The sequence below is a fragment of the Ochotona princeps genome, chromosome 4, assembly GCF_030435755.1.
Source record: "Ochotona princeps isolate mOchPri1 chromosome 4, mOchPri1.hap1, whole genome shotgun sequence".
NCBI lineage: Eukaryota > Metazoa > Chordata > Mammalia > Lagomorpha > Ochotonidae > Ochotona > Ochotona princeps.
The window spans coordinates 6559647-6571903 of record NC_080835.1 but is presented as its reverse complement, the minus strand read 5'-3'; the positions used below and the strand labels follow the sequence as shown (position 1 = coordinate 6571903).

Genomic DNA, 12257 nt, shown 5'->3' with positions numbered 1-12257 from the left:
CAGAGCCACTCTGCCTGAACTCTGTTCCTCCCCCTCGGCCTTGGAGAGGCACAGGTACCTTACCCCATTCTATGGGAGAGGAAGCTGAGGCCACCAAGGGCTTAGAGCATAAAACCCATTTCTCTGAGGTGGTTGTGTTCCATATGCTCCCACCTACCCCTACCGTGCACTCAAAGTGAGTGTCCCCTCCTCATCCATCCTGGGGTACTCTCAGCTGCCTGGATCCATCCAAGATACAGACCTGCCTGTGGTTGAGAACTGAGCTTCAAACCGAATCAGTCTGAGACCACAGAGTGTCAGGTTGCTTCCTCCACTCCTCTCAGCCTTTCTCTGCTTGGTGCAAGTGGGGTGGTTCCACAGAGCACCCCAAGGACCTCACTGTCACTGACAGAGTTGGGTCCTTGCCTGTGGGCATTGCTGTGAGCACAGCTTCTGAGATGTCCTGTGGGTTATCAGGGAGAGTTTCCCTCATGTCAGATTCCTTTCTTCCTGGGGGATCATCCAAGTCCTCTGCAGAAGAGAGACTTCCAGGGTACACATTCGGTTTGTTCCTGGTGGAAGGGTTGCAGGGTGGTGGGAGAGGGAGAACACCAGTGCCTTGTGCCTTGTGTGAAGTGCATTGTTGTACTTTTCAGAGTGAGATCACTGTGACTGAGCTTGTAGTGGGATTGGCAGTCATCTGAGTATGTTTGCCCATGGTGGGGCAGAAGCTCTGTGCTCCCTGGTTCTCATTAAGATGAGCACTGCAGAGCACCTGGGCTGAGTTGCAGTTCCCCAGCCAGTGTCTGTGCTGTGGCCCCACCTACTTCATCCTGATTTTTCTGTTGCAGTTGTCAGAGAAGCCAGAACGTGGAGACATCATTGAGATTTTTCACCCTGACTATGTGGATTGGGCCATCTACGTGGGAAATGATGAGGTGATCCACCTGACTTCTTGCTCAGGTAAGGCCAGCTGAAGATGTGATTTTCCACGTATCAATAGGGCTTTTGGATTCGGCTTGACCCAGGTCTGGCTGTTGTAGCCGTCTGGGGAGGGAACCACAAGCTGAAAGTTCTCTCTCTCTCTCTATCTCAATATCAATCTCTCTGTATATATCTCTGTCTCTATCTCTATCTCTATCTCTCTCTGCTCTTACTCTCTTAATAAATCTGACTTTGAAATACATAAATAAATCTTTAAAACAATGTTTTCAGTTAAGAAGGACATGTCATTTAAGTGATAGGGAAAGATGTAAGGATGCATCACTAATGATAGAAAGTGAATACCAGAGGAAGCCAGACAAGTTAGATGCAGACACCCATGTGTCCTGGGCTGTGGGCTTTCCCCCAGCATGTGTGCCCTAACTGGACAAAGAAATTATTGTCACCGATGTCAGAACAACACATTGGCATGTTCTCCCTTAGTTCTTTTTAAAAGTTTATCTGAAAGGAGAGAGAGAGAGAGAGAGAGAGAGAGAGAGAGAGAGAGAGAGAGAGAAGAAAAGAAAAGAAAAGGAAAGGAAAGGAAAGGAAAGGAAAGGAAAGGAAAGGAAAGGAAAGGAAAGGAAAGGAAAGGAAAGGAAAGGAAAGGAAAGAAAAGAAAAGTAAAGTAAAGAAAAGAAAAGAAAGAGGGGGAGAGAGAAAGAGAAAGAGCATTCTTCAGTCTGTTGGTTTATTCCTCAAATGTCTCATGCCAAGAACCTGTAACTCCATCTGGATTGCCCGTGTGGGCATCAGGGGCCCAGGCACCTGGGTCATCTAGCACTGCCTTCCCAGGTGCATTAGCAGGGAGCTGAATCCTAAGTGGGGTAACTCGGACAAAAACTGGTTCTCTGACATTGGATGTCAGCATCAAAGCAGTTTCTTATAGCATTATGCTACAATACCAGTCCTGGGATGACATGTGTACACATTTAGAATGCAAATCATGAGACTGTTGTATGATGCAGCCATTGAAGACTGCATTATGACATGTCACATACTTGTTGTTAAGTGCAAAGAACCATCTATCATTCCTCAAGTCTTCCTTGTGAAAGATCAGTCACAGGAAACTTTTGTCTTTGCTCCTCCTGCCTTCTGTCTGCCTTCCTACCTGTCTGTTATTTTCTGTGTTTTCCAGGTGAGTTTTCCTTGACCGGCCTTTTTAGCCTCTTAACCAATGCATGGGGCAAGGCCAAGTCAACCAGGGAGTCCTTGAAGCATAAAGCAGAGGGCCCTTTCTACCGGGTCAACAACCACCTGGATCATAAATACAGACCCCAGCCTGTAAATGACATCATTGCATCTGCAAAGAGGCTGGCTTGTGACAAAGAAGATTATGAATTCTGCAGCAAAACCAGTGAGAATTTTGTCAACAATCTACGATATGGCAAGCAGCCTCGCCTACTGGTAACATTCCCTTGGGGATGTCCTCTTCTATCAGTCAAAAAAGTTTTCTTTTGAAATTTTAGTGTTTATTCTCTTCCTTACAATACATACTAACACAACCATATGGGTACTGTAGCACTAATAGTATTCACACAGCAATAATTCAATACCAGGCTTTTAAAACCTTTTACCTCTCAAGTCCTGACATTGGAATAGACTTGACATTTTACCAGGTGCCCATTGTGATCAGGGCAAATGGAGTTTAGGACACTTGTTCAGTTTGTGAAAATAGGAGGAGAAGTGCAGCAGGTTTGGTACATCCTCGGATAGAACCTTGCAAGTTTGAGAAAATTACCCAAAGGATCATTACATGGCAGTGGGCAGGGGTGCCTAACGCAGATGCTCTCCTAATCTATATGTACTGTCTCTTCTTCCCTGACTAACCAGCAGGGAAACCTTCTTGAAGTCACTTGATTTATTTGAGACTTGGTTTCCTTATCCCAAAAAAATAGCGCAGGAGTTCAGGTCTAATCTGTATCACGGGTGTTTTTTTCAAGACTTATTTACTTATCACAAATAGTCAGATTTCATTATAGAAGGATGTACAAAAAAAGATATTCCATAAGCTGGTTCACTCCCCAAGTGGCCTGAATGACCACAGCTGAGCTGACATGAACTCAAGAAGCTGGACTTGCTTCCGGTTCTACCACTTGGGTACAGAGTCCCAGCTTTATCCTGTGCTCTACTGCTTTCTCAGTCCACAAACAGCTAGAAGAGAAGTGGAGCAGAAGATATATGAACTGCTGCCCATGTGGGATTCCAACACACATAGGGTGAGAAATTTAGCCAGTAATCTACCAGACCAGGCCTCACAGGATTTTGATGAGACAGACAAATGTGTGAATCCTAGGAATCCCTGTGGGCAGGTGAGCTCTGTTTGAAGCAGCAGTTCCTCCATTAGCCCTGGAGATGCTCAAGGCCAGCATTTGCTATGTCTGTGCTACAGACGCTCCTCAGCAGGGCTCCCACTATTGTGCACCTGCCCCTGGTATGCAACAACCTCCTCCTCCCTCATTGCTAGCCTCTCCTTGGATGATCCCATGCTTCTGTGCCCTACTCTAAGCTGGCTGGCTGTCACTCCTCTACAGGAGCTAAACTGGCTGGTGGGCTTCCTCAGTCCAAGCTGTGGGTCCCCTCTGCTGGGATTCTGACCACCTGCAGAGACCTCTGTGGTCTCTCCCAAGACACCACTCCCCACCCTTAGGAGGTACTCCACTTTGACTCCACTTTCCTGGCAGGATTCTGATGGAGAATTGGCCTATTTCTTTATGGCCTTATAATGACCCTGTTTGTGGTTGTGGATGAGAAGCAGATGTGTGTCTAAGGTGTTTGTTGGCTGACCAATAGCTACTTACCTACACATTCATTCACAGGCACCATTGTCAGGTACCTCCTTCTGAGTGAATAGAGCCCTGGGTGATGGTTGGTGTCCATGGACAGCAGGGTCCTTCCCACAGATCCAGGTGATGCCCTGTGGGTGGTGTGAGCCTCTCAGGGTTGCTCCTTCCCCTTTGCCATGATTGGTTTTGGCAGAAATGTCAGTGGGTCTGGCCAATGAAGGATACGAACAAGTCAGCCTGAGCATTATGGGGAAGATTTTATTCCCAAGTGAAGGAGGGCACCTGCTGCTCATTCTTTCATCCCCTGCTGGGTGACATGGGGCCCTTGCAGTTCCTCTGCCAGTGGACTGTGCAGCCCACACTGTACTCATGGGAACCATGTGATGGGAAGAGCCCGTGTCCCCGCTGGCCTGGACAAGCTGCTGAATCCAGGCTGAGTCTTCCTGCTCAGGAGACAACAACTGTTTGGATTGTGGACACTATCCTTGGTGGTTGGATGAGAAGTGAATGATGACACCAGGCATCCAGTAGAGTGACGAGTGACGAGTGATGAGTGCTGCGTTGGCAGGTGCTATGCATGGATGACAGGACCCCAAAACAGGGGAAACAGAGAAGTGGGCACAGAAAGCAGGCTCCATTGCCTGGGGACCAACTGGAGTCTGGGGTGTGGCACCCCCAGTCTCAGGGAAGGGAGACTCAATGTGGAGGATAGCTGCACCTGTTGTGGGACCAGCATGTGAAGAACTGAGCACACAGAACTGGGTGCATCTGAGGAATTAGGGGTAAGTCTTCTAAACTGCCAGCACTGGTGAATGGGAAACCTGGTCCCCCTTGTAAGACTGATGGAATATTGCACTCAATGAAGCAAGTCTTCCTGGGCTGTCAGCTGCTGCCCCCCTTGTTTGGGGCTGTGTGTTTGCCTTATACCTGGCATTGGTCCTACTGTCAGTGGTGCAGCCTTAAGAAGTCTTCTGCTTCTGCTGTATGCAATGAATGAGTACCCAGAGCTTGGAGTGGGACTGTGAAGCAGAGGCTGCCCCAGGAGCAGCTTGTCCTAAAATATTCAGGATGAAAGATAATGTGATCTGATCAGAAGGGCCAACTAGGAACAAGAGAAAATTGCAATGGAAAGGATGCTTTGTTACTCAGAGATGCTTCCTGGCTGGTCACATGGAGAGTTTTATGGTTGAGCAGAAGGCAGAGGGATGACTTGTGGGGAGGGGCAGTGGGCAAGGCCCTTCATTGAGCATCTATAGGGAGGAATGTGTGGGACAGGGTAAGCATGTGTGGAGTTGACTTACTAGGGCAGTGTCCACAGGTTCAGGGCCACAATGGACCTGCCTCTGGTTATCTAGTACCTGACCCTGGCGTAGACAGTTAGCTACCTGTTCTGGGATGAGACACTGGGGAAGCAGGGGGTTGTGGTGTTGCCTGTGGATTGGTTCCTTTGCACTAGAGAACTGTGCTTATGAGTGAGTGGTTTTCCTCCTCCAGGAGCCTGATATCCCTGGGTAGAGTAGTCTGTCCCAACCAAAAGTGTGGGCACAGGAAATAAAAATCGTGGTGCGTGGCCATAGGGCAGAACTGACACCCAGGCTAAGGAATGGGTTCAGTAGCCAGTATTTCGATTTTGTGTAGGCGTGCGTCTGTCTGCAACATGGAGGATATCCCTTGTGCAGTGGGGTTGGTGATGGTGTCTGCAGGTCTGCTTTGCCTTGTATATTTTTACAGGTACAAGTACACATACACACCCGCATATGTATATACTCAATCACAGCATGGCTATACCTTGTTCGTAATACTCATGCAAGGTTTTATCAGGGGATTCTATCTGTCATGGTGAACTCCTTCATGTGTTTTTGCTGGTCATTGCTGTGTGGTGTGTTAGTTGCCATGTAGCCATGCATCTCCTCATTGCAGGTTCTTGCTGGCATTTTCTAAAACCTCAGCTTGCCTCTGGTTCTTGTGTTGCAGTCAAGTGAAAGCCCACAGCCTGGAGACCTCATTGAGATTTCCCGCCTGGACTATACACATTGGGTCGTCTATATTGGAGATGGTTACGTAGTCCATCTGTCTGGTCCAGGTAAGCATGATTTGCTAACCTGCCTGCATGTCATTGTGAACTGTGACCAAAGCACCAATTTATTAGACTTACTGGCTTCAATTCCTTCCTGCATGATAACACCCAAAGCTTTATTGTTTATGCAATTTCAAGTGCAGTTCACCTGTTGACAATTCTCTATCCAGAATTTTACTAGATGAGAAGAAGTAAGAAAGCGACAAGAAATTTCTCCTTTTTCTTGGGACACAAATGTGTTTTTTTTTTTTTTAGGATAGTGTACAAATTGCCAAGGTTGTGGAGTTAATTCGGATGTTTGTACTTTTACTTGTTTAACAAGCTTTCCTCTCTTCTTCTTATTTTATTTTGAATGAGATTAACATAGTTGATCAGAGTGGTATGGAACAAGGATAAGGGAAAAGTGGTTGTGATCATGGTTTTCAAATTTTCTATTTCTCTTTCCTGTTTCATGAAGGTAGGGCATGTGTGGGGAAGTGATATCCAGGCTCCTGACCACCCAAGTACCCAGGGAAGGGGAATAGATATCCAGTATCAACCCAATGTCCCAATGTGGCACACACTCAGAGGGTTCGGCCCATGTTGTTTCATTGGTTCTGAAATGTCTCGATCTTGCTGGTTCCAGGATGAGCCAACCCTTTCAATGTCTTTTGGCTGACATGTCAACCTCAGAGTCTCCATTCACCAGATATTTTCTGTCGTTGTTTGGCTGTGGTAATTGTCCAATTTGTTCTGTCCTTTCTCTGGGATGATGTAAATGCCCCCTGAAGAGCTCAATGGGCTACCACATCCTTCACGTGGATCTGGGCTAATATCCACTGCACCTTCTTTTCCACTGAGCAAGACAAGTTTCACAGGTGGGCCAAGAACCTGAGCCACTGGCCCCACTGGCCCTAGACGCATAGGGCTCTCAAACCCAGCACCCATGGGTCCAAGGACGCAGTACACCCACCATACTCACAGGTTAGGAACCAGGCCAAGCCACCTGGGCCCTTTCAGAACCTCCACCTCATGGGTTCATGGATATAGCACTCACCTTTCCCTGACTGTCATGGCTCACCTTACCTTGGCATGCACCAGTGGGTGCTACAGCTTTGCTTGGTCCGGCTGGCCCCTAGTTTAAGCATATACTGGTGGTTGCTCCAGCTTAATCAGGCTCAGCCAGCTCCTAGTCCTGGCCCTGATGTGAACTGGGTTTTGTTGTGGCCCAACCATGCCCCTCCTGCACCCTATGCTGGTTCTCAGATCGGCCAGTGAATGCTATAAACTGACCTGTCCCCAGACCTGACCTACCTGACCTGTGCTGGTGGGTATTAAAGCCTGGCCTGGTCTGGGCTGCTCCTTGCCTTGGTTCTTGTGCTCACCTTCAAGGACTGCATTTTAACAAAGGAGTTACCTAATCTCCTCTATCAGGTCTTCTCCCAATGGCAGATGTTGCACACACCAGTGGGTCATTGACCTAGGTTGACTTTGTCTACCTCCTGTCCTTGTCCAACCAGCCCATACCCACTCTTTGGTACTACAGCCCAGCCATTCCTGGTCCACACCAGACACAGCTCTCACATGGTTCAACAGGAACCAAAATAATAGCCCAGTGTGTTCTACACCCATGCTAGCTTTCATGTGCACCAGTGGATGCTGGGTCTAGCCTAGTCTTGTTTCCCAGACCCAGTCCACACCCATGCCGAGGGAGACTGCAGCCATGTCCAACCTAGACTACTGCCCCAATTCTGACTCTCACACTCACTTTTGGGAACCCCAACCCAGCTGGGGCATTCTCTTAGCTTCCCAACCAGGCCTGTTCCCAGCCACTGCTCTTGCACATGGCAAAGAAGATTGTTGTTCCACAGGGATAAGCACCCGTGTGCCCCCACAAATTCTGCCTCCAGTCCTGATTCACTCACGTTCTGTGCAGTGTGATGGCCCAGTCATTTGTTACCCATTCCCTGCTCTAAGTCTTACTGATAGGCACTTTGATCCAGCCCCACAAGGTAGGTCACCATTCCAGCCTCAGTGTGTGCCTGTGAGTGATATTCAGTGATGGTAGATGCTACCTTCCCCAGCTCAGGCCTCCCAGGTGAGTTGGTTCTTTGACCCAACCCTTAAAGGTCCTCCTGTTCCCTGCTCCAAACAACTTAGTCTCAGCACTCTTGCTTACCTTCGAGAAGAGTGACAATGTCCATGAAGGCCCTTGGAAGTCAGTCATCACCTGGACATGAACTCTCAGGTTCCTACACACCCTCACCCATGTCGTCTACCAGACCTCTTATAGGCCCACACCCCCAAATTGCTGGAGATCATTGCTGGGCAGCCAGAGGGCTTTGCTCGGGGCTGTTGGCACCATGATCACCTTACCCAAGGTAGCACCAGCTGCGTTTATGCAGCTAGCAGCATGGAAGTCCCAGGTCTGGAGACTAGGCTGCACTCCCTTCTGCCCATTGCAAGTCTGTACAGCTTGTGGGGTGGAAGCTCCACCTCATGTGCCCAGCCCTGTCCAAGATGGTGCTAGCCTATGCTTTGACTTCTGACTCTTGTGTATTTTATTTAACTTTTCTGATTCAAAATTGGTCTGAAAAATTTAAAAGAGCTTTTTTTTTCTTTCTAAACCAAGATAGTATTCTATAAAGGCAGAATGAAACTTCCTTCTTCCTGGCAAATATTCAAAAAATTTAAAAGTCTTTGAGTCAGATATGTGCTCAAAGGCGCACAAAAGATAAATATTTCTGTAATGTACTAGTCTACTGTCCAGAAGAAGCCTACACAACAAAGAGACCTAGCAATAAGTTAGCAAGTCAGTTAGGGTGCCTGCCTAGAGTAGATTACCACAAGAGCCATTCTTTCCTATGAAACATTGCACCAGCTAGTGAAACATATGGTCAACATACTGTTGTGAATTCAGTTCTTAAATGTACTGTGCATTAAGTAATTGTGTCTGTGTTAAATTAAACATGTAAAATTAGTGGAAGAGAAGAGCAGGAAAGGCAAGGAAAACTCAGAGGTCAAGAGTGGAGCAATTGTATTCTTCCTCCTGCCCCATACCCTTTCTTACCCACTGTGCATTACCTGAGCATATTTCTTTTGTGATCTCAGATTTGTTTTTGTCTATCCCAGGCAGCAGTGATGCCAAATCCGTTAGAGATTCCAAAGGTAATGTGAAGCATGAGCTCTTAGAGGATGTGGTCAAGAGAGGCAAGTACTCAGTCAACAACTACTTGGACAACAAGTACCGCCCAAGGCCTGTCCAAGAGATCATCCAGCTAGCCAAGGCCAAAGTGGGAGAAACTCGCTACTACCACTTGCTGTTGTCAAACTGCGAGCATTTTGCCACTGAGCTGAGATATGGCAGGACCCAAATCCAGCAGGTCAGACTCAGGGGTGAGGGGGTGGGAGAGGCCTCTGGGAATTGTGGTCACAGAGGGGAGGGGCAGCTATGAGCAAACACCTCTCTGATCATGGAAACAGTGTACTTCGTTGTAACAATGACTGTGTTTGAGTGCTCTGTGGCTTATGGGACCAAGAGCGCTGATTCAAGTGCCTGTGTCCTATCCCCTTGGTGCTTTGTAGAAGGGTGAAGTGGGCAAGAGAGTTGTGAAAATCGGGTGCTGATGTTGTAGTCAGAGGTACACTGGCTGACCTCTGTTCCTCCCCTCCACCTCAAAGGGGCACGTGTCTTTTATCCCATTCTATGAGAGAGCAAGTTAAGGCCACCAAGGGCTTAGATCCCATTACCCTGAGGTGGTTGTGTTCCAAATGCTCCCACCTGCCCCTACCGTGCACTCAAAGTGAGTGTCCCCTCCTCATCCATCCTGGGACACTCTCAGCTGCCTTGGATCCATCCAAGATACAGACCTGCCTGTAACCACTGTCAAGTTGCTTCCTCCACTCCTCTCAGCCTTTCTCTGCTTGGTGCAAGTGGAGTGGTTCCACAGAACACCCCAAGGACCTCACTGTCACTGACAGAGTTGGGTCCTTGCCTGTGGGCATTGCTGTGAGCACAGCTCCTGAGATGTCCTGTGGGTTATCAGGGAGAATTGTCCTCATGTCAGATTCCTTTCTTCCTGGGGGATCGTCCGAGTCCTCTGCAGAAGAGAGACTTCCAGGGTACACATTCGGTTTGTTCCTGGTGGAAGGGTTGCAGGGTGGTGGGAGAGGGAGAATGCCAGTTCGTTGTGCTCTGTGTGAAGTGCATTATTGTATTTTTCAGAGTGAGATTACTGTCAGTAAGAAACAGGAGGGAGTGAAACGCACTGGAGCACGTTTGCCCAAAGTTACAACTGCATGAAGAAGCCATTAGTAATCCTCACCTCACAGAGTATCACTTCCTCTCAGTACCTTTTTCTTCCCTCATCCTCCCACTGTTGATGGGAAGGTCTGGTTCAGTTTCTTGAAGAATAAAATGGCTGAATACAGTGACCCCTGCATGGAATTTCCCAGCTGCCTAATTATACTCTCCTGAGTTATATGGAATACCTGAAGCAAATCAAGTCCTCATTGATCACGAGCAACAGCACAACTCTGGAAATGTTCCTGACGTCTTGATTTCATTTTCTTTCCTTCACTATGAAAGTAATAGCAGTGTCATTATCATGTATTGCTGAGATTAAGTGAGACAGTATGTGTAACATGCTTCTGTACAACCCCTGACCTGTCATAGATGATAAGTAAACTTGTTTGCTGCATGTCACTGCTTCCTTGCAGAGTTTTATTTCTGGGTTGGGTAAGGGACCTCAGTTCCTGACTGAGCTCCAGGTCTTCTGTAGGAGTTGCATATCCAGCTTAGGACATCAGCCATCTTCCCTCTAGTGCCTCCTATTGATCAGCCCTCTTTGGGATAGCAAATGTTCATGTGTGACAGAGTTTGTGTCTTAAGCAACTACTACTTGGTAAAGTCACATCAACTGAGTGTTCCAATTTCAGGGAATTCAGGTGCATGAGTTATCTGCTTCACATGTCTCCTGGCTGTCCTCCAGCAAGGGTCAGGTGTGGTCTTGGAGAGCCAGGGCCCCCAGAATTTTCCACGTTAGCGTTCTCCACCTGCAGTCAGCTGCCATGCTGCCACCTCTGCTATCAGCACCTTCCCCCATAGACAGCAGCCTCTGCAGGAAAGCATCACCCTGCTCAGCCAGGGTCCAGGCACCAGTGTCATGTGACCTCAGGGGAAGGGGAAGACCTTCTCTTACACTGTGTGTCACTCTTTCCAGCTGCTCTAGGATCAACCCATGCCTGGAGCATCCAACAAGGTGAAGATCAAGTCCTTTCCTGGGAAACACTGGATCTTCCCATGAACATTCTTCTCCCTTTTTTGTGCCCAATCCAAGTTCTGAGCACTGCAGGCTCCTCTTCTTTGTAACAATGACTGAATTTACAGTTTGATTTCCTGTAGTGTGTGTTAGTATAATTTGTTCTCTCGGAATTGTCATTGTGCAATCAGATACCATGATGCTTTTTCTTAACCCATATCAGCCTGGAGCTTCTCATGATGGCATCCACATGAAAGAACTCCCAAGAAGAAGATGTGGAAAAGCTGAGCAAATCTCATGTAAACTTAAAGAAGGGGGAGATAAGAGGGATAAACTCAAGTGCCAGAAATGCACAAGCAACTTCAAACTTGAAGTGGTTTGGGTGGAGGTGTGTGTCGGTATTAGTTCAGATGTAAGGGTTTGGAAATAGGGTTGAAATATCTCTACTGGGACTGGAAAACATTGGTAGTGAGAATTGAGGTCTTTACATAAGGTTGAATCCCTTAAAGAAATAAGCCTTAAGAAATGGAAAGTTGAAAATTTATGAAGGATGTACAAAGTAAACCAGGTATGTCTGAGGTGCTGGGGCCAAGAGTGGTTGGAAATCTATGAGCTGTGCACAACCACATGGCAAGACGTCACAGGCACCTCAGGGAGCTCATGACACAAGACACCCCTCCAGGGTTGACGGGTCCTTGCCGAGCAAGAATGTCAGGGACCACTCTGAGCCACAGGAACAGCCAAGATACTGCCTACGTCTGTCATCAACTGTGGCAAAGAAGGCTTATGGAGACTGCTAGGAAAACTAAGCAGAACTCTCCCAACCGAAACCCAGAGACTCCTCTGGGGGAAGAAAGCCTTCATCCCATAACAACAATCCACCAGAAGTGATGGAATCAGGAGCTTCCATGTGCGGGTGTGGGGAACCCCAGAAAGAGCAAGACTTCCATGACATGGCCAGAGATCTGCCTGTGAGGGCAGAGTACAGGAGAAGGCAAGAGGAGGCCCAAGTGGCTGACCCCATGTACAAGAGGATATACATGTTCTGGAATACACAGGTGGAGTGCAGTTTGGATGGGGTTTAGTGTGCATGAGGTCTTCTGGGAAATTCATGAAATCCCAAGTGACATTTAGCTTCCTGTGTTCATCATGGAGTCTCCTTCCCAGTCTTGGATGAGATGCAGGTGCGTCATG

The 12257-nt window shown here is 47.8% G+C and overlaps 1 protein-coding gene across 1 annotated transcript in view; it reads left to right on the top strand.

The window, feature by feature from the left end:
• The window catches only part of LOC131479964 (uncharacterized), a 51113-nt gene extending 40654 nt beyond the window's left edge, over nt 1–10459 (top strand). Inside the window, exons 10-14 of the mRNA XM_058662234.1 lie at nt 831–942; nt 2099–2367; nt 5721–5829; nt 8935–9185; nt 10028–10459. Of these exons, the coding sequence (XP_058518217.1) occupies nt 831–942; nt 2099–2367; nt 5721–5829; nt 8935–9185; nt 10028–10105 (819 nt within the window). The 3' untranslated portion in view covers nt 10106–10459. The remainder of the gene's footprint in view (nt 1–830; nt 943–2098; nt 2368–5720; nt 5830–8934; nt 9186–10027) is intronic.
• The last annotated feature ends 1798 nt before the right edge of the window (nt 10460–12257 follow it).